The 22,980-nt window shown below is 30.5% G+C and overlaps 1 protein-coding gene across 4 annotated transcripts in view; it reads right to left on the reverse strand.

The window, feature by feature from the left end:
* Nucleotides 1–3,153: 3,153 nt before the first annotated feature.
* Scamp (secretory carrier membrane protein) overlaps nucleotides 3,154–22,980 on the reverse strand; it is a 56,135-nt gene continuing 36,308 nt past the window's right edge. For 3 of the 4 annotated variants that reach the window (XM_067275166.1, XM_067275165.1, XM_067275168.1), the window contains exons 5-10: nucleotides 16,944–17,072; nucleotides 16,690–16,846; nucleotides 15,170–15,271; nucleotides 8,130–8,265; nucleotides 4,228–4,423; nucleotides 3,154–4,147 (exon numbers count right to left, since the gene is read on the reverse strand). In XM_067275166.1, the coding sequence (XP_067131267.1) occupies nucleotides 4,259–4,423; nucleotides 8,130–8,265; nucleotides 15,170–15,271; nucleotides 16,690–16,846; nucleotides 16,944–17,072 (689 nt within the window). In that variant the 3' untranslated portion in view covers nucleotides 3,154–4,147; nucleotides 4,228–4,258. Of the gene's footprint in view, nucleotides 4,148–4,227; nucleotides 4,424–7,807; nucleotides 7,926–8,129; nucleotides 8,266–15,169; nucleotides 15,272–16,689; nucleotides 16,847–16,943; nucleotides 17,073–22,980 lie in introns of all 4 variants that reach the window. The other variant, XM_067275167.1, reaches the window with a different exon arrangement.

Raw genomic sequence — 22,980 nt, forward strand, 5'->3', positions numbered from 1 at the left:
TCCTGCCAAAATGTCCGAAAATTTAAGTAGAATAACCCTCCCCCGCAGGAGGGGAGGAATTTCCAAAAATCCCTTCTTAGTGCGCATTCTCATAACGTACCCTGTGTACCAAATTTCGACATTCAACTCATTATTATTAACCTAGCTCGATTATAAAATTAAAAAGAACTTATTATGGTATGTTATTCTGTATGTAAATAATAAATAAGAATTTGTCAGGATGAACTTGAAGGTGATTATGTAATGATTATTTGTTACTAATGTAAAAAAAAATCATTGCAAAAAGTAACATCTTAAAGAAATGTTAGTGTTGCTCACCAAAATAACCCAACGTAACTATTTGCAAATGAACAATGGAAATTACAGTCAAACCTGTTTTTATGCGCTCTTTTTATGTGCGATTTTTATTTGTGCGATTTTTTTAATGCGAAATTTTAATTTGTGCGGTATAGTTGGCGACTAGTCTCGTGCGATTCGTCATGTCTTACGTTGACTTATTATAGCTAAATAAACTTATTATAGCATAAATGCACTTATTACAGTAATATTATTGCATGAATATGCGAAAAATGAAATAATTTACTTTTTAAGTCAACAAAACACCACCTGGACAAAAATATGTAAAACAGACGATAGACCAGACGATGCAGTCAAGTGCTGACATCTGTTGTCAATAAATTCTATTTCGTACGGTTTTGAGTTATTTTCTATGTGAGACTTTTTTTATGCGGTCCCTGTTGACCGCATAAAAAAAATATTTTTAAATTGTGTCGCGAAAACTATTATTTACAGCCATTCGTGAAGTTTCGTGAGATTTTCTTTTATGCGTTTTTTTTAATGCGGTCCCTATCCCCCGCATAAAAACAGGTTTGACTGTATTGGTTTATATCTTCAACTCGTCGTAGACTGCATATCGTATTAAAACACTACACCTATGACACCTTATAAAATGCAGCCGTGTTTATTCGGTACGAACGTTTTCGGTCGTGTTAAACGACCTTCTTCAGGAAATATCCAAAAAAGAAAAAAGAAAAAATCGAACACAACGAAAATTTGCAAAAGCGAACAAACTTTGGAACGTTTTTTATATCTTTAAAAATACACACTTTTATTTATGTAAATTAGACTGGAGGTACAGTACAATTGTTTTAAAATTCACCATCCACTAAGCAATTATCTTTGCTTAACACTTTAATATTAAATCTACTGTATATTTACTACAAGCAGAGATCAAGAATACAAACTGAAAGGTGAAAAGGTAGAACACAATCATTACCAGTACAGGTAGGCCTCCTACAACGCGGTAGATACGTTCCTTGAAAATACCGTGTTGTGGGAAATCGCGTTATAGGAGACACCAACTTAATACAAAAACTGGGATTCAGTTCTAAAAAGAGAAAAACTGCCTTTTATGGTGTAACATTTTCATCATTTTTTAAATTTATGTACATAAAAAGCTTAAATAAAATTCAACATCATATAAAAACTAAAAAGATTATGATTTCGAGTCAAAATCAAAAAGAAACAATGTTATGCTCACAAATTCAGTCCTCATCGTCACTTATAGTTGTTCGAGAATGTTTGACTGGCCTTATTTCAAGATCTGAGCTTGTTCCATCAAGTTCCACTGCACTTATGTGATCCGTTGCGATTTTTCTATTATGTGTAAGATAATTCGTTCCTAAATACCCTAAACCGCGTTGTAAGAAAATTTCCGCATTTTTCCAACCGCGTTGGAGCGAAAACGCGTTGTAAAGGTACCGCGTTGTAGGAGGCCTACCAGTATCTATTCAAACTAAAATCTGCGGTTGTTAAAATTGTTCAACTTATCCAATCAGGTTAATGTTACCTTAGGTAGCTAAGATGGCGGCTCGTCTCTAATTCCAGCAAGGAAACAGCAAGGTTCTAACCTAACCTATTCTAATAATTTGGTTGCTAATAATTATGGTAATTTATTAGAATAGGTTAGGTTAGAACGTGCGTCCCACTGTCTCCTTGCTGGAATTAGAGACGAGCCACCATCTTGGCTACCTAAGGTAACATTAACCTCTAATCATTTACTGGTAGCTAGTAATCAAATGTTATTGCTTACCTGAAATGAAATGTTTCTGGTTAATTCTCGAGAGCCATGCAAATTGCCCTCGTCGCGAAAGTTCCCCAATTTGGGTCCTCGATGACAAATAATGTCGGAAATTTTAAAAAAATTACGGTTTTTTTATTCTTGAGTGAACCAGCATTACACCCAATTATACAACTCACCATAGTGATATTCGCGACGAATAAACAACACAAGACCTCCAGCTAAAGCGCGCGTAAACACAAACGTAAACGAACTGAAGATGGCGCGCGGACAATTCCGCATGTTCACGACGTCACTCGTGAAAGCTATCGGAAACGCCAAAGGTCCAACTGTGCCCAAACCGACCGGAAGTCGCGGGGTGGAAGCGGTCATATCCGACACATCACTCGCGATGAATTACGGGAATCTGGAGTCATTGGCTTTAGATATTCAATAGGATTTATATATGGGTATTAAAACAGGTATTATTGAAGTTCCTTCCACCTCGATATGCAAACATTTTATCAAACGTCCTCTGCTGGCGGTAAATAAAGTTATTAAAAAATAAACCTGGGTGTCGAGAATATCACGTGGTACTAACTCGTCGCGACCATTCACTGAACGAGTTCGTAACACGTGATCCACTAGGTTTATTGAAAACCTGGTGTATCGTTTGGACATATTCACCGTAAGCCCAATAAGTGTAATCATCGATACAACTATCCAACTAAAAACGAATAAACGTATTACGAAAATTTATTTTAAACAAATCTGTTTAGCTTAACGAATTGTGCTAAATACATAAATTTCCTATACTTTTACCAATTATCCACGTGCAAATTCACTTGTCAGTTAAACAATAATTAGAACTTCATAGACACAACCTCATCGTTTTGATTCCCATTTTTTAGCGTTACGTCGATTAAATGCATTCCCTGAATTTCCTATGTATCTATGGTTTGGTTTGTGTGCGTATTAGTCTAGACACTCAATTTCTAAAGTGACAATCTGTTTCAACTTTTTACCATTATGGTACGCGTGTAAATTGTAAGCGCGCATGCTTTTCAAATAAATCACAAAAATAAATGCAGAAATAATTAATGTTAAATATTTATTAGCACTACAATAACACTGTACAACAGATTGATAATCGACATAGCAAGAATTTCTCATGCACAATGAAAAATAATTAGAAACCAAGCCAAATTTTTTTTATTAGTTTTCCTATTTCCTGACGACAGAAAACGACATTTGTAAATCGAATTAACTCGTTAAGTCGACCTTTAATAATAATAATAATAACAATAATAATAATGTTAAACGAGAAAGCACTATAGATATATATAGAATTTCGTAAGTGTTTTCCAATTTTTCCATCGTTGTACGAACGTAAACTCTTGTATTTACGTATTTTTGACGAATGTCTTCCGAGTTGCACGAAATGTAAAAATCCTTTCTCGAATTCGACTCGATCCATAAAAATGTCTGTCGAAACGCGATACAAATCTTTTTTGCAACTCTCGGGACGTTGCAAATTAAGATAGTTTTCGCCTGCAGAATGCAAAAAAAAAAAAAAACGAAAAAAGTGTTTTGGAATGAATGCTTTAGATAGAACGCATTAAAAAAATTAAATAGTAGTCTAAAACATAGCGTTTAAAAAATAAATCGCAAGCATCCGGTGAATGTTTTTAATCTAATTAATACTCGGTATGCGTGTGTTTAGTGTGTTCATGTGCAGCTACTTTAAAACAAAACATCAATTGTGAATACATATGCGATCGGAATATATATATATATGTATATATGTATGTATGTATATATACTATATTTGTAAAGAAAATTCTGTCAAATTTCACGAATATTTTGGACAGTAGTTTGTTTATGTCACGCACAAAGCATGATACATTTAACCATAGGAAAAAAATGGACAGAATTATAGCAAAGTTCTTCCAAATTTCTGGATTTACAATTGAAGTTTTACAATAAAGATTACGATTTTTTTTCTAGTTTCCGGATCGAATTTTCCTCGATAGCAAAACAATTCCTATCTTCTATCGATGGTCGTTACTCCCTCGCCATTTCCTCCTCCTGAAAAAGAAATGTCAAATGCAAAATTTCGTCAACTTTCTCAACAATTAATAATAATAATTATTTCCTCCGGCACTTACGGAGAGTAAAACGTGCGCCATTTTTCTACTTTTAGTAGCGATTACCAGAAACTGCTTGATTCATGGCCTGTTGGGTCGCTCCGCTCACTGCCGTTGCTGCCGCCTGTTGAACGTGCTCGTTACGTAGCACACCGGAAGTGAACTCCTGTTGTGCCTTGGCGAAACTGGCGCCCGTGCTACGATACAGGCGATGCACCTATACCACACGCAAAACACCCGTTAGCATTGAAAAAATTTTGGTGTCGCGTTTAAGGCTAAAATTAATTAAGAATTAGAGAGATAATTACAAAAATTTTAAAAAGCGGAATGCTGTCTAAGAAAGATACAATTAGAATGTGTGGCGGTGGTGGTGACATTCGGTTTTGCTAACGTTTTTTTTTAATTTTTTCATAGACTCACTCTTTCAATATTTTAACAGTCCATTCTAAAAATTTATCTCGAAGAAAAGAATTTTGTTGTTTTTACTTTACGAATTAGAAAGTTTCCCATCAATATCTACAAGCTGACGAATGTGTGAAAACAGCACACCTAATCTGTTATCTTACGTCTTCTGAAATGACCTACAGGTAATTGATGTCCAAAATAAACCAGCAACGATTGCCCAACTTTCCAGACATTTTTTAATTAGTTAACAAAACTAAATTTCATGTTTCCAAATTGACGAATGCAGATATTAATCAAAATACCTAGATCAAAAATTATCTATTTATTCGGTTCCAATCGACTGAGAAAGGAATTGAAAATAAACACGTAGTAATCAACAATAAAATATTCCACTGTTAAATGTTACAAAACTGGGAAGTATTGGGAAAGAAAACTTTTTATCTAAACATTGTTTCAATGTTAAGATACCCACGTAGAGCAATTAAGACACACACACTAGAAAATGTGGCTGGATAAGCATTTTTTGTCCCATTCATTCTTTCAGTAATTTAAATATTATAGTGCATTGCTGGCATCACGGAGCTGACTGTGTATTACTATGAACATGTATTTACGTACTGTACTGTACGTACGTAAATATATGTTTATAGTAATATACTGTCAGCTCCGTGGTGCCAGCAATGCACTATCACAGTTATATTTACAGGATTCCAACTCAAATTCTTGTTTTAATTTCCATGACTTCCCCTGACCCTCGTTGTACTGCACATTGACAAAATAAAACAGCATTTGACTTCCTATTCTGCACCCCTTTACATAAGCTGTATTGCATCACACTTCTTGCTGCCTGCAGATGGCTACACGTAGTCAAGCATATTGTCAGCAAAAAATCAACCAGGAGGCCAAGGAAGCAAATTCCATAACTTGTCGACAATTTTTTAAAAATTCCCTGACATTCCACGACTTTTTCTGAACACAAACGAAAATCCCCGACTTTCCAGGTGTGTAAGAACCCTGTATTTAATGGTCATTTGCGGCATATTTGCATTAAACAGTTTTGTCCCTTCGCAATTTTGTACAGCAGCAAATTTTCAAGTTTAAGCGCAACTAAAGCGCAATTTCGTTTCAACGTTTTTGACCAGTCATTAAGTAAGCAAGTAAATTTCTTCTTTCCGGTTTTTCTGTTAGCTAGTTGTCCATTTTATTAAATCTGGTTTTATAGTGTGTAGTTTATTATTAAGCTGCTTGTCCCATTCCTCTTCCCATGTACAGTACTTCTTTATACAGCTATACAGATCTTTATAGTATGGTCTGAATGTTCTTGTTTCCATTTGCTTGTTTTGCAAGTTTGTCATTTCATTTCATTCAATTCCTATATTACTAAGCAACCAGTAAAATGCTATGGCATTTCTTGGATGTTTGAGACATTGGAGTAAATAATATGTTCTATTAAATATTCACTTTTAAACAGTATTAAAACCTTTTCTTTCTTTCTGTAAAGTGAAAGTAAATTTTCATGAACAATTCTTGTAATTTATTGTAGCTTTGTTTATTAATATAAAAAAAGCTAATCTTTAAAATCTGGACACATTCTGTTTATTCCAAAAAACTACTTTATGGACTATAATCTATAATTCATTGGAAAAGCTATAAAACTTTTAATAGGTTATTTTAAAGATCTCAGTGTATAGAAATTTGATATTTGTACAAAGTTCCTTTTAAAATTAGCCTAAATTACTTAAAACTAAAAACAGAAAATGTTAAGATAAAATTTCTAAACAAACACACACACAGCATTGCTAAGTGTAATATAAATAAAATGTTTATACAGAGGACTCTCAAATAAAAAATAAACAACAATTATAGAAAAATTAATTCCGAGTTTAATCGATCAAGTAAAACGTTTTAAAAAATTCTTTTCACCCTGTGGACACTAAGAGGAATTTTTTAACTAGCTCATTGAGTTTGCCTCTGCCCTCAATGGGGCAGCATAGTGACGAGTGATGGGACCCAACCTATCGTGACAGACCATGTTCAAAAAATCCTGGGATTTTTTTGACCTTTCCAGTTTCGATCCGGCATTCCTGGAGTGGATGCCGTCCTCACCATTCAGCCACAAATAAAAAAATGCTTATCTTACAACTTGTTCCAAGAATGGCCTGTTGGCAAACATCTACCAACAAATGTCTCTTTAAAAAACTATTATTTCATTATAATATTATTCATTTTTTAAACATTTATTTGGGTTAATTTAATCTTTAGCAGTTTGGTTAATCCGTGATAATTGAAAGTCCACTGTATCATAATTATTGTCATGCAATGCAAATTATATCTCTAAATTTCTTCAATTATTCTTTTTTTGATTTACTCTATAAATTACATATATTTAATGCATATAAAATTCAATAATAAATAAAAACAATTCAAAAATCTATTAAAAGTTTTTGAATCAGAACTAAATTAGCCAAAATTTTTGTTTGTGATTGAAGACTCATAATTAACTCTCTACATAGTTCTCATAGATGCCAGTTATCTATACATTTGAATTTGAACTGTGCTTTAAACAGTTACACAATGATCAGAAGGTACTCTATGATTTAGAATTGAATAAAATAATAAATAATATGACATCTTTAAACAAGGCTAATCTTCAAATTCTGTAAATAGCTAAATCCCACTTTAATGGAGAGCAAAGGTCAATTTTGCATGCTTTAAATTAGCTGAAGAGGAACAGAATAAATCTATCTTTGAAATGCATATGTCAACTTTAAAGTTCCACTCCTTCCATTTTGTTTATGAACACTGGTTTACAGAATATTTCCTTAAATCTTAATACCTTGAGAGTTAAAAATTCAACTAATTATTATTAGAAAGTTTTGGCTATTTTAGAACTGATAAAACAAGAATATATCTTGCATTTTTCTAAAATAAAATGAATTAACAAATTTTATGTTTGAATTGCATTCATAAAAAGTTAATATATTAAGATTCAATTAATAACTCGTAACTATTATTTTTTTAAAGGGAAACACGCATACACACACATTTTAATTACAAAAATCTTGTGCACTAATATTTAAAAAAATTACTAAAAATAACTATAAATAAATAATAAATATATATATATATATGTATATAAAGAAAAACTAAAAAAAAATAAACTAAACAGAATATAAGAAATCGTGCAGGTTAGTACCTTTAGAAGCATCAATAAGGATATGACTGCAAATATGGTATGGAGACCAGAGATTATAAAAGATAATGTGGCCACCGCAGCATTCGTTTTTAGTAACTCGATAGATATGATGTAACCACTAACAGAGAAAAAATAAAAATTGATAACAGTACAGAAAGACAGAACATGCAAAACATTAAACCAGTGATTTGGTGGGATTTAGAAAAATGACACCTTTTGCACCCTAAATCATACAATTAGTTTGTTTTTTCATTTTATTTATAAAACACACACAGATATATTTAATTTTATGTCTAAATAATTAATTCCAACGTCTGTCCACCTTGATTATCATGATGCCCGATATCAGTGCGACGGCCGCCCATAAGAAACCAATGATCAAACCCAGACCTCCCACAAAATAAGAGCTTGTGGTAACAGGAGGTTGTCTCATTGCTGCAATGGAATTGAATATACCACTGGAAAAAGTAATTTTAAAATCATTCAACATTATTTTATTATTTGCAGAAATAGCAAAACTTCTACTGAAACAGATGAAATGGTAAGTTATTATTTTCAACAAATAATAAATATATAAATAATATTTAAACATTAAAATATAGTCATAATGTTTCTTGTTCTTTGTTCAAATCAGTATTAAAAAAAAAGATAATGTTGCATAACTAGAATCTACTGAAGTTATTCAGTTGACAAGGACTAGTTGAAAATTTTACAAATATTTATTATAGTATAATTTAATATTTATATTTACTCAAATTTACATGACAGTCATCAACCTAATTAGTGATTCGACGGGCTTGACCTTCTTGGACGAAGAATCTCTGAATATAGATATTAGCAATTGTACTTTCTTCCATTATTTTATTCCATCTCTTTTAATGCTACTTCATCAGAAAGTTAATGATCATCCATAAAATATAAGAAAATGCAATCACTAGTACACTCACAATTAAATTCTAGACACAGTGTAACAGTATAGTAGTGTATTTACAATGAACTATCAGATTAAGAAATTTACTCATATATATATTCCATCTAAGACATGGATTAATAAACCTTTAATTTTTCAGTATTTGAACTTAAATAAATACTAATTTGAAATAATCATAAATAATTACCTATGATAAGTTTTAATTAAAATTATGCATTTCAATAAAAGTAACAGCATATTTATCATTCCAGATAAATTTACTATGTTGATTACAATTTAGATAAGCAAAAGAAATGTCCAACTAAATCAATCTGTCAAAGTCAGTCTAAAAATCTAATCAGAAGCATTATTAGCTTTTTAGATCAGTAGTATTAAATACTAATAGTCGCATTATTGATGAAAACTAATTATAAAAAATTTTGTTCAACAATTTATCAACTAAAATGTAATTCCTTTAAAAAGAATATCAGATTACATTTAAGCTTATTATTTATACTAAAAAAATTATTTTTATAATTTAAATTTAATCGTTTATATGTTGACTTCTTTGAATATTTTCAAAGTTTTAACTTCTTTAATAATCACTTATATTATTACACAATATATTCTGCACTAACAGTTTTCAGCATTTAATTATTGATATCACTGCATATAATATACAAGCAACATGGTTTTGAGAATTTTTAATCTTCATATTTAAAATTACTGTATTTATAAAGAGCATTATTGTATTCATACAAAGTTTCTATTTAATAAAAAATTTTAGCAATTATTTACAAACCATCACACATTAATTTGTAATTTATATATACATATAACTTAGCTTACAATACTGTTCTCAATCTCGTTGAATTAACAAACAATAAATATTAGTATTACTATTTTTATTAAGATAGATTCAATATTAACTTGACATGTGATTTAAATATTACTATAGATTAAATTTAAAAATGATTAAAACATAATTTTAAATCTCTAACTTAGCACATACTGTTAATCTGTACACTGTTTATCATGTCATCAGAATATTCCATGTCAGATCTTTCCTGATGTATACAGTAGTCACCACTGAACTTAGACCAAGCGGCTGTTAACATGTCATCCAATAAATAGGTTTAAAAAAAGTAGCTTTGATTCATTGCATGAATGTTTTACACAATTTAAAACAAATATACAGTAATTAATCGTTATTTTAGCTAAATATCAACTTGATATCTTGCAAGTTTAACAAAATTGAGCCTGTCAAACTTGAGTCACAGGCATCAAAAAACATAGATTACTGCATCACTCCCGTCAATGAACACGGACCAGCTGATAATATGCATTTAAATAATGTTACAATTGCATTATTTCTGAAACAGCTGATTATTTTAGCCCCACTTTAGCCTGCAGTAATCCTGTGAATGATATAAGGTGCATTTTTATGTTTTATTTATGAATCTTTGCATTTTGTCTACAATGATCAGTGGAAAGGCTGTTTCAGAAGATTTAAGGAATGCTATCATTGCTAAACAAAGTCGTGGCATGTCTAAGAGAGCTATTAGAGAAGAGCTAATGCTAAGCAAGACAACGGTACACCAGATTATTGTTTATTACACTAACCACAGCCATGTTATACCTAACAAATCTGCTGGACATCAGGGAAAAACTTCAAAAGATGATGATAGGAGTTTTAAAAGAATCATAAAAAACAACCACCATGCCACAGATATTGAATGTAACTATAATATGGAATGATACAACTGGAAAGAATATCTGTCTTGACAACACACAAGAGATTGCAAGAAATGCATTTCCAGTTCTATGCAGTACGTGAAAAACCTTTGCTAACAGCAAATCAAAAGAAGAAACGGGTACAGTGAGCCAAAGAACATCTTTCCTGGTCTCAATAAAAATGGCTTGAAATTCTGTGGTCTGATAAATCAAACTTTGAATTATCAGCAACAGACAAAAGCAAACATGTCATTCGATCTGCCAGTCAAGCTAATGAGCCATCATTGTTATACCACTCAGTGAAATTTCCCGCCAGCTTCATGGTTTGGGGATGAATGAGTGCCAGTGGTATGGGTCAGTTGACATTTGTTGATGGAACACTTGCTTCAGAGCAATACATTATAGTATTTACTTCTGTCCATAGCAAAGTTATATCCAACTAGAATCTGCATTTTCCAGCAGGATGGGACCACATGTCATACAAGAAGAAAAACAAAACAGTGGCTTGCGAAAAGAACATTCCTTGGCCATCCAACAGCCCAGATCTTTCACCAACTGAGAATGATGGAACATTATGAAGCGATGTCTGCAAAAAATGCACCCTTGGACAGTTGAAGGACTAAAAGCTTCCATCTTAACTATCTGGAATTCCATAACTGCAAATGAATGTGAACACCTAGTCAACAGCATGCTGAAATGTATGGAAGGTGTTTTGGCTGCAAAGGTGAAGCAACAAAACATTAAACATGTAGTGATCTGTAGTGTAATGAAACATGTATGTTCATTGACAGGAGTGACACAGTGGTCTATGTTTTTTGATGCCTGTAACTCAAGTTTGACTGGCTCAATCTCGTTAAACCTAAGATATCAACTTGATATCTTGCAGGTTTAACAAAAATAAAGATTAATTACTCTTATATTTGTTCAAGATATCAAGTTGATATCTTGCATGTTTAGCAAAAATAAAGATTAATTACTCTTATATTTGTTCTAAATTATGTAAAACATTCATGCAATGAATCAAAGCTACTTTTTTTAAACCTATTTATCAAATGACATGTTAATTGCAGCCTGGTCTAAGTTCAGTAGTGACTACTGTACAAAAATATTTTATATATATAATACTTAAAAAATTTTCTTAATCTTAAAAAGCATTGTCATAGTTACCAAGTACTGTACATGGTGACTTTTAGTGTAGTGCCAAATACAATTGCTAAATTGAAATTGAGTATTAATTCTATTTATAAACTTAATATGGCTCATTTATATATTATTTCAACTTCATCTCTGTAGATTATCTTCATATTACATTACTATAAATTTTATGAACTGAATATAAAAAGTATGGCAACATCATGACAGTAACAATACATATTCTTGTATATTTGAAAAATATGAACAACTTAAATATATAAAAAAAAGGTAACATAATACTTTATTTTAAAATTGAAAATGTAATTTATGGAGTTCTTCCAACAACAACCAAAAAAGTTTTTAATAAAAGTGTACATTTAAATAGTAGTTTTAAGAAATTCATTACTTCTTGTAAGTCAGTGTCAGATTAATAAACAAAATATTAAGAAAGTAAATTATACTTCCTCTCTATTAACACTGATTTTCCTATATTTAAATTAAAATTGATGTGTGTACTTAAATACCATTTAATGAATTTAAATATCTGTTTAAATGTATTTCAGTAAATTAATCACCACTGCTGAGTGACATGTTTCTAAAAAAAATTAATTCCTGTACTAAAATTTATAAAAACAACTGCAACTTAATAAAACGTGCCTTTTGTAAACCATAAGCTTTAAGATTTTCAGTCATGTAGAATATATTATATAAATATAAAAATATTCTTTTATATTTATGTGACGATCGGGATATTGTGAACTTTATCATTTATATGTACCTTTATAATCTTTTAACTATATTTTATACAAACTCTACATTTTATACAAAAATGGAACGAAATAGACCAAAAAGGGTTAGTTAAACGGGAAATCAACTGATAAATTCTGTTGATAAGAACAGTTTAAACTTGATTCCCACGAGTTGAGTTCCTTGTTAAGATGAGTCAAATTTCGGTGACACGACTACGTCACCAATAATTTTATTGGTCCAAGAAGATCATCTCTTCTGACAAAATCAAAGAAGGGCCTGCAAACTCCCTCCCCATATAAAAAGAGAGTACGATGAGTAAGACACGAGAAGTTGTCATTTGACTGTGTGTGTGTCCCTGTTCGGATTTACCCATTGTCAAGTTCCTCCTTCCCTGTTCATCCTCCATGGACTAGCGAACAATTGGATTGGAATCTCAGACCACTGGATTAACTAGCTGGAAGGCAGAAATCTAGAACCGAAGATATCATATCATCTATTCGACGTTCGTCGATATAATCTATATAAATCTTAAGGTATTTATCCTACCCGCGAATATTTGTAAGCTCTCTCTCTCTCTCTAATCCGCGTAGATTAATGTTCGTGGATTGTGAGCCATGTATCTTATCATGTGTCTCTCTGTAAAGCAACGTCTTGTATCTAATTAGACATATGAGAAAATAAACGGGTATATTTTTATATATAAATCTCCGAGTGCGTTCTTTCCGTCATCCTCTCCACTTGCTTCATTCCGGGTCTAACCCATACGTAACCGCTCGCGCAATTGATTTTCTGTATCAATCTAAGGATACAGTGGTGTCATCCTGACGTGGTATCAAAGAGATACCGGCCCTATGGTCACATTTATTATATTACATATTTAGTTAAATTATAATGCAATATGAAAATATTTTATAAACATTTTAGTAATTTTTTTAATGTCCTGCTTCTGGATGAAATTTATATTAACAATAGGGGCTTCACCTCTAACTGCCTTGGTAACCCATTCCAGTATTTCACATTACTTCTCATAAGTTCCCACATAATTGTTGTAAATTACAGAAAAATATTTGTAAACCATATTAAGTTTATATATTATTTACAATATTTATGTGTAAAACAAAGTTTTAATATAAATATCAATAGTACAACAAAAGAAATCTGATTTAAAATATGGAACATTTCATAATTATATTTTTCAAAAATACTGATAAAAAGATCATAAAAACATGATACAAATGTGCAAAATTATATATACTATGAACATTATAATTTCAATACATTTCATTTGTGCAATTTATAAAAATAATCAAATAAATGATAAAATTTTTCTGTCCAAATAAAGTATCTCAAAAAATAAATACAGTCAAACCTGTTTTTATGCGGGGATAGGGACCGCATTAAAAAAAACGCATAAAAGAAAATCTCACGAAACTTCACGAATGGCTGTAAATAATAGTTTTCGCGACACAATTTAAAAATATTTTTTTTATGCGGTCAACAGGGACCGCATAAAAAAAGTCTCACATAGAAAATAACTCAAAACCGTACGAAATAGAATTTATTGACAACAGATGTCAGCACTTGACTGCATCGTCTGGTCTATCGTCTGTTTTACATATTTTTGTCCAGGTGGTGTTTTGTTGACTTAAAAAGTAAATTATTTCATTTTTCGCATATTCATGCAATAATATTACTGTAATAAGTGCATTTATGCTATAATAAGTTTATTTAGCTATAATAAGTCAACGTAAGACATGACGAATCGCACGAGACTAGTCGCCAACTATACCGCACAAATTAAAATTTCGCATTAAAAAAATCGCACAAATAAAAATCGCACATAAAAAGAGCGCATAAAAACAGGTTTGACTGTATATGTAATTATAACAATATGCAAATTAATGAAAACAAAACTTTATACTGTCATATGTATTTTTTATTAATGAAAATTATGTTTAGTTGAAAAATATTCTGTATGACTTTAATAATAAAATTAAAATAAAACAAAACATTTTAAGTGAATCCAAATCAGAACTCAAATTTTGAATTAAAATCCTTTGTGAATCAGGCCAGATTATCAAAACATAATGAATACCAGAATTACATGTTAATATCATGGGAAAAATAAATAAGTATAAATGAAATTTAGTGGAACTTGAAGTTATTTTATTTTTCATTTTATACATTATCTTACGTGATTAGTGTCATTGAATTTTGAAATTTAAAAAGAAAAAAGAAAGAAAAAAAAAAAACCAAGAAAAAACAGAATTTGTATATTTTTCACAAATCTTTATTATAACGATAATACCATCATTTTTATTCCTATTTGACATCATCATAGAAGGATCTAAACATTTCTGACAATGTTAACTTTTAAAGAAATTTTCTTTTAATAAAAGCACAAACAAATAGGCTTACTCAGAACAGTCAAACACCCAAAATAATAGTTTACAAAGGAATATGCAAACATGATTTCATTTGAAAATTTAAATTGTTTCTTTGTTAACTGTTCTTACCTGAAGAGTTTACAAAGAATTTACTTTTTATTTGTGTTTTCTTTATACTTTTAATAAAAAGAAAAATTTCATTAAATTAACACTGCAATGACGTTTAATTTCTATCCAATGCCATTTTCAAACTACAATTTAAGTACATTATGAATTAATTTTCAATTTAACAATAATTTTTTCTATATGATAGCAGTTTGTTTCCATTAATTTACATATAAAAGTGTGCACACACATGGCACGCATTTAAGAATTCCTTTAAAATTTTTATAAATCAGGTGTCACTAGGTCATGTTAGAAGGAATCAAAAAGAATAGTTATATTTACCATGATCCCACTTTAGGAAATCCAATAGCATAGATTACTGCAAGAATAAATTGGAAAAAGAATACAAAGAAAAACACCATGAAGTTGAATGAACTATCACTCCTGGAAAAAAAACAAGAAAAATAATTTTTTAATATATCAAAATTATTTATTTTCTTTATATTAAAAAATTATACAAATAAAAAAAAGTTTCCTGAGACATTACTGCAAAAATACAAACTTTTTATTTTAATAAATTTTTAATTAATGTAAGTGTAATAACAACTAATTACAACTAAAGTAACTTTCTTACTTCATTTTACAGAAAGTAGTTGAATCAAAAAGGAATTTTACATTATCCATGATACGAAGGAATTCTTTAATTAAAGTTACTTTCACTTTGAAAAGAAAAGCTTCTTCAGTTACAGTTCATAAGAAAAACAAATCTGAACAACAGCATTCAGATGATGATTTAAAATTTTAAAAAATTATAATGGTTTCTGCATGGAGTATTTTTTGTTTTTGGTTTCTTGGACTGAACCAAAGTGGGACAAGATAAAGTTTTTCATTCAAGAAATCAAAAAGATCTTGTTCTTGGCAGAAATCATCTATATTAAGAATAACAATGCAGGCAACATTTCTACATTAAAACTTGCAACCTTATGGAATTGTCATTTCTCGTGTAATGAAAATATAATTCTCTCCGACATATAAAAAAACAAATGCTATTATTACAGATATTTTATTTATCTTTATTTAAAATTTAAACAGTTATCTGAACACTACTGTTGAAGTCTAAAACAAAAATGGATCTGAACTAAAGAAGCTTTTTTTTTTGCCACAACTACTTTAAAGAAATCCTTTGTATTGTAGATCATATATACTAATCCAATCTTATAAAATCATATTAAAATATGTATTTTTTATTAGAACAAGAAATATACACAAACAAAATTCAGATAAACAATCCAATACTGATATTATATAACTAAGAACTGGAAAAATAGTAAATTTAAATACTCATAATTAGGCTTTCTTGTTTCTCAGTTAATATTTTAAAATAATAATTAGTAAATTTTCAGCTGTCTAATCTACATTTTCCAGCGCCTGTTCCCAGTGGATAAAAGCAGCCAAGATACCCCGAAAAAGGCAAGATGGATGTCTGATTTATGTCACCAGTTCCTTTTTAAAAATTTTTGTAATTTTAATTGAAAGTGTTTGTGTGTTTTAAAAGGACTTTTTAATAACCTTCCGGCGACAAGTAACCTAAAAAGGAAGGTCAGTTGCCGAAAAGCGTATTGTCTTGGAACACAAAATAAATGGTGATCCCTTTTTGGGCAGATTTGGTCTTTATTTTAATTATAAAATAATAATTGTTTAAACTCTAAATTGCTATAACTCAGATAAGAATAGATCTTATATTCAAACTTTTAAAAATATATTTATCAAAACAAATTCTGTGTTGCTTAAATATTTTTTTATATAAATGAAGATGTCTAAAATGTATTTAATTATTATGCTACATTATTAAGAAATTTTACCTGAAAGCTTTATATAATGGCCGAAACCAGCATACAAAAGACAAAGGTGCAAAAAGAAAAATTGCCAATAAAGAAAACCCAAAGGTTGTAGCATCTCCATCAACAAACAAAATTGCCATTGTTCCCAAAACATTTAATAAGAGAACACCTACATAAACTGTAAAAAACAGCAATAAATTAGTTTTAACTATTAATAAACAACAAAATTTAATCATTACATTCAATTACATTAATTTCTTAAAATGTTTACTTACATATCCATAAGTAATATATGCTCCTGACAATTTTTTGGAATTCTAATGGAATGTCAACACCAATATCTTGATAGAAACATGGACCAACACAACATTTTTCTGGTAATGGTGGCCAATTATTGGCACGAACTATACAAAGACATTTTCAAACAATTTTAGGTTTAAATAAATCATTTATAAATTTATTTGTTAATATAATCAAATTAAAAAAAAATTAAGAAACCAGAATGGTATTATATTCTTAAATATATCTTTTATTTATAGAATCCCTTTTCTTTCCTTCTTTTTTGGATTTAAAGTCAAAGTTGATTCAACAGATTCTGCTGAACTGATAATAAAACTGCTTTTTTTATATTTTGTGGAAAACTGATAAACCATAAATAATAATTGTTTCTGAATAGCTATCAATCATATAACATTCATTACATGTTTAGGAACTACAAAGATAAAAAACTTATAAGAGCAACAATAAATAATGTATCAAAAGTAAACGTAGCATTAAATAATATACTGTATCTCTATTATATTATTTAATGTAGGTTTACCACCAATGTTTTTCACCTCTTAATCTGAACAGAATTATCAGAAGACATTTAAAATTCTCACAGCTATCAGACTCATTTATCAAATGGCCACAGATGGCATTCTGTGTGGCATGTGTTCACCTGAATTGCAGTTGGTGATCCTTCTATTCTGGGCAAATTTTAGCTCATTTACCTTTAACGTCAGCAACATTACTAATATTAGACATTTAATTATGTATGTAAGGTGTATCATGTATTTATATTCTTGTATTTTTATCACTTATTTACTGTTGTGTAAACATTCTTTATTAAGTAGTTATATTTTAATGTGTAATTGCTCTTATTTGCATATCTATTTACAATTTGTTCAGTTGTAACTGCATTTTTTTTTTTTTACAATTATTGCCTATACAGCTGGCAGACTGACACTGTCATAATAGCATAGCATGGTGTTGTGATCTAGAAGAGGTATGTGAATTAAATAAATTTCAATTACATCCTGAAGATTTAAAGACACTGTTTAATATAGTGAATTGTTTGGAAAGTTTATTTCTCTTAAAAATTGCTACAAACAAACGGTTTTAAACAAGAAACATCTTTATTCAATTATGCATGCACTATTGTTTTTAATGACATGTTGCCATCTATGGGAAAGCTTCATAATACTCTCTTTATAAAACTTCCTAGTTTTTCCCACAAAAAAACTGTTCCACTTTGATGGTTTGGGAACTTGCAAAAATTGGTTTTTGCAAGCTTCCAAACTGTCAAAGTTTTTATCATGAAGAGAATTCTTAAGAGCCTAAAACATATGGGGCAAGGTCAGGTGAGTATGGGGAGGAAGTAAAACATTCTAGTCTAGTTCCAATAATTTTTGGCATGAAGAAATGTGCAGTGTAAACATTAACTTGATAAAACACAATGCCTTTTCTGTTGGCCAATTCTGGACATTTTCCTTCAACTGCCATATTCAATTGATCCAGTTGGGAATACTTATCAGAATAGACTGATTCTGTGGAAGCAGCTCATAGTACAGAATTCCTTTCCAATTCCACCAGATGGTGAGCATGACCTTCTTTGAATGAAGACAGACCTTTGGTAAACCACTTTCCAACAGTTGACTCTGCTACAGCACCTTACCATAATTGTCACATATTTCTTTTGATGTTTGTAAAATATTTTTGCCTTTTTCGATAAAAGAAAATTTAACTTAATTTAAAAATCTTATGATCTTTTGCATCAGATCTGATTTGTCTTGTAATGGACAATCATTTTTCATACAATTCTAATAATTTTCACTTCATTCAATCTCTCAACTGTCGGCTAGTGATTACAAACTGTTTTCTCGTCACTTCATGTAATTAATTAATTGTTATGAAACCAATGTGTGCATTACAATCTGAAGCTGAAAGTAGTAAAAAGTTACATAAAACAATTACAACTGATGAAATGATGAAGGCTGAATGAAGATTGGAAAGCAGTGTGAATGTTTGTACAGATTTAGACCTTAAAGTTCAACAATTATAATCATCATAAACAATGCAGAAAAAAATTAAGCATTCTTATCACGCTATGCCTTCTGTTTTGACATGTAATACTATATACATGAGTGCATATTTGGGAAATATGGAGAAACTTTACATATATATTAAACTATACTGATGATTTCCCAAAAACAAGTTCCTATTCCTCAAATAGTCATAATGGATAAAGCTAAGGGTTTGTTTGATGAAATTATGAAAAAAGCAAGTAGCAATAAATCATTTGTCACTGGCAATGTTAAAGAGTCTGGGAAGCTGCAAGTGCCAACATTGTGGCAGCTAATAAATATCTGGCAAAATTCCAAAGAATTGTAAATGAAGGTGAATTTCCTCCTAACTTAGTCTTCAATGTGGACAAAATAGGATTGTACTGGTAAAAGATGCCACCCAGGTCCTTCACTGTCTCTGAAGAAAGATGTCTGTCTTGTTTTAAAGCTTCAAGAGACCATTTCATTTTGCTTCTGGGGAAATGCATCAGGGTAATTAAAACTAAAGGCCACTGTTGGTGTACCATTCAGAGATGCCAAGAGCAATAAAAGGAAGCACTTCTTCTAGTTTTTTTGAATCACAATAAAAAGACTTGGGTTATGCAAACTATTTTTACATAGAGATGGAGGCTGGAGTTGGGTATACCATTCTGTAAAGAATAGTATACCCAACTCCAACCCTAGACCAAGCCAGGGATTTCCAAGTTTTGTGAAGTTAACCTATTCCATGTTGAAATTTTTCTCCAGCATGTGTCGCTTCACACTGAATTTTAAGCCTAACAAAAACTACATGTTTTAGAGGAAATAATCATGGGTACTGTATCGTCCAAAATTATTATTTTTTATTTTGCACAAACAAAATAGACATATTAAAAATGTAAAAACAAAAATAATTATATTTCAGAAGTTAGTTTTAATATAAAAATCAAGGTCTGTATAAGAAGGTCAGGACACGCTCCCGTGATTCTTTGCGGCAGTGGCCATTTTGAGACTAATCGATTGAGCTCATCATACGTGGTTTGTGCGTGAATCGAATATAATTACGTATATACATACTCAAAACGTTAAGCAATGGGGTATTGTGTGGCACCTAATTGTAAAAGTAAGTCTACCGACCTTCGATTGTTTAGATTTCCTGCAGATAAGCAGAGGAAAGCGAAATGGGTGCAGAACTGCAGACGGGATAAGTGGCAGCCAACTGAACATTCTAAACTATGTGAGAGTAGTGTATATTATGTATTTTTCTATAGGTACTGTCTTTGAGATGCACAGTACATTCAAACCTGTTTTTGTGCGGCGGATAGGGACCGCATAAAAGAAAATGCATAAAAAAAAAAAATCAAACAAAACTTCACGAGTAGCTATAAAAAGTAGCTATAAAAAATAGTTTTCGCAACACAATTAAAAAGAATTTTTTTATGTGGTGAATAGGAACTGCATAAAAAAAGTCTCACGTAGAAAATAACTCAAAACCATACGAAATAACTAGGAATTGCTTTTTTTAACTCCTTGGGCCTTTTTCTGCAATCCCTAATGGGGAAAAAATCCTCTAAGAATTTTATTTTTTATATTAATTAATTATTTCCACTTATATACGAATCTAACATTAATAAGTTAAAAATAATCGTTAAATAATGATTTTATTTGATAAATATAGCTGCAGGAAGTGTTATTTCATTTAACAAGGCCTGAAATTTCACACCTGCAGTCTAAAGCCGGAGGGGAGCTAACTTACCGCATCTGTTCAAATATAACATAATATTTATAATTTTTATGCTATTAAAATGAGAGGGGACCGAAAAAAACTTATGAGAAAAAAATTTTACTGAATAAAAAATGAAAAAACCTGCTGATGTCATAGAAAACATCCAATAGAGTTTTAAAAAATTTTACAGGAGTCAATTATGTTCCAATTTGATGAAATTTTTATATACCACACAAAACAATTCGCACAAAAACAGGTTTGAGTGTATACGTGAGCTCACATTAAATTATTTGTTGTTCAGCTTCATTTCGAAGAATCTCAGTTAGAACTGTTAATCTCAACTTTTCTGTCAGTGACATTACATATTTTTGCCAGAGATATGAACAGTACTTTGAATGTAAAAAAGCTGTATGGAAGCAAAAACTCATTTATGCGTACTGCTGCTGACTTTCGAAAATGGTATTTTATTATATTTGTATCTTGTGTGTTTACAGAGAAAGAAGTTATGTCTCAGATAAGCTCTGTTAAAAATATCATGAAATTGTGTTTAATATTATCCTTTTTGATTAAATTTTATATAATTAGGAAAATATGATGTTTAAGCCTCTGTAAAGCCAAAAATGTTCATTAATTAAACGTTAGTCCAGTATTTATTTTTTAAATGCATTAATATTGTATTGGTAAACGCTTTAAAATAAAATTTTGGATAACTTCATTGTATATTATTTATTATACTTTAAATTTTCTTTGATGTTATTGCATTATTTTACGAAGTGCCTATACACGTAATTGCATCAGTTTTAGCACCTATTTAATTAGTTTCAATCACAACAGAAAATGATATGAATGATTGTTTCTTTTAAACTATTTGATCGAAAAGTTACAAAAAATTGGGGTTGCATAATCATCCGAAATTATTATTATATTTTCGACTGAAAATCAACGGATTTATGCAATTTTAGTTTAATTAATGTCGTATAAAACTGACTGCTCGTACAAGTTTGCTTAAAACATGCGACTCAAAGAATCCCAAAATGGTGGCTCAAGAAGTAGGTCACGCGTGTCCTGACCTTCTTGTACAGACCTTGATAAAAATTATAACAACTAGTGACATCTAGTGTCAAAAATGTTCCAATGCATAAACAAGATATGTCATGTCCACCAGTCAAGGTCATTATGTTTTGACCTGAGATATTTTGGGAAGACCATGGGACAGATTAATGACCTGACTAAAAAGTTTTATTGGTCATGAATAACATCACTGGTCACCCACCTAATCTTCAAGACATCTCTAATAACCATTTAGATAAACAACCACTCACCACACTGGGGATATAGTTAATCACATATTCAAAACCAATTACGATATGTATATGACAAAAACAAATGCTAAAAAACCTGATGAAGGACTCGAAAGAAGTTTGAAAACATTTGCTTTTGTTTTTTTGTCATCTACACACCATAATTGGTTCAGAATACGTGATTGGCCATTTAGATGTTGTAATTACAGGTAGGCCTCCTACAATGTGGTAGATACGTTCCTCGAAAACACCGTGTTGTGGGAAATCGCGTTATAGGAGACACCAACTTAATATAAAAACTGGGATTCAGTTCTAAAAAGAGAAAAACTGCCTTTTATGGTGTAACATTTTCATCATTTTTTAAATTTATGTACATAAAAAGCTTAAATAAAATTCAACATCATATAAAAACTAAAAAGATTATGATTTCGAGTCAAAATCAAAAAGAAACATAATGTTATGCTCACAAATTCAGTCCTCATCATCACTTATAGTTGTTCAAGAATGTTTGACTGGCCTTATTTCAAGATCTGAGCTTGTTTCATCAAGTTCCACTGCACTTATGTGATCTGTTATGATTTTTCTGTTATGTGAAAGATAATTCATTTCTAAATACCCTAAACTGCATTGTAAAAGTACTGCATTTTTCCAACTGCGTTGGAGCGAAAATGCATTGTAAAGGTACGCATTGTAGGAGACCTACCTGTATTTATTTGCCATCAAACAACATCAATTATTCAACTAATGGATCAAGGTATGATTGCCAGATTTCAAAGCATACTATCTGCAGACAACCTTCTAAGGTATGATAGATGCAAGTGATACAGCAATGACAGTGAAGGAGTGCTGGAAGTTTTATCACATTTTGAAGGTTGTCAACATCATCACATTTTCCTAGAAAGAAGTGAGCCAATCCTGTATGAATGGTATTTGGAAAAAATTGTGACCAAGTGCTGTTTTGGACTGACTGTGCTAGCACAGA

The sequence above is a fragment of the Centruroides vittatus genome, unplaced genomic scaffold, assembly GCF_030686945.1.
Source record: "Centruroides vittatus isolate TY-2023 unplaced genomic scaffold, ASM3068694v2 contig_596, whole genome shotgun sequence".
Lineage (NCBI taxonomy): Eukaryota > Metazoa > Arthropoda > Arachnida > Scorpiones > Buthidae > Centruroides > Centruroides vittatus.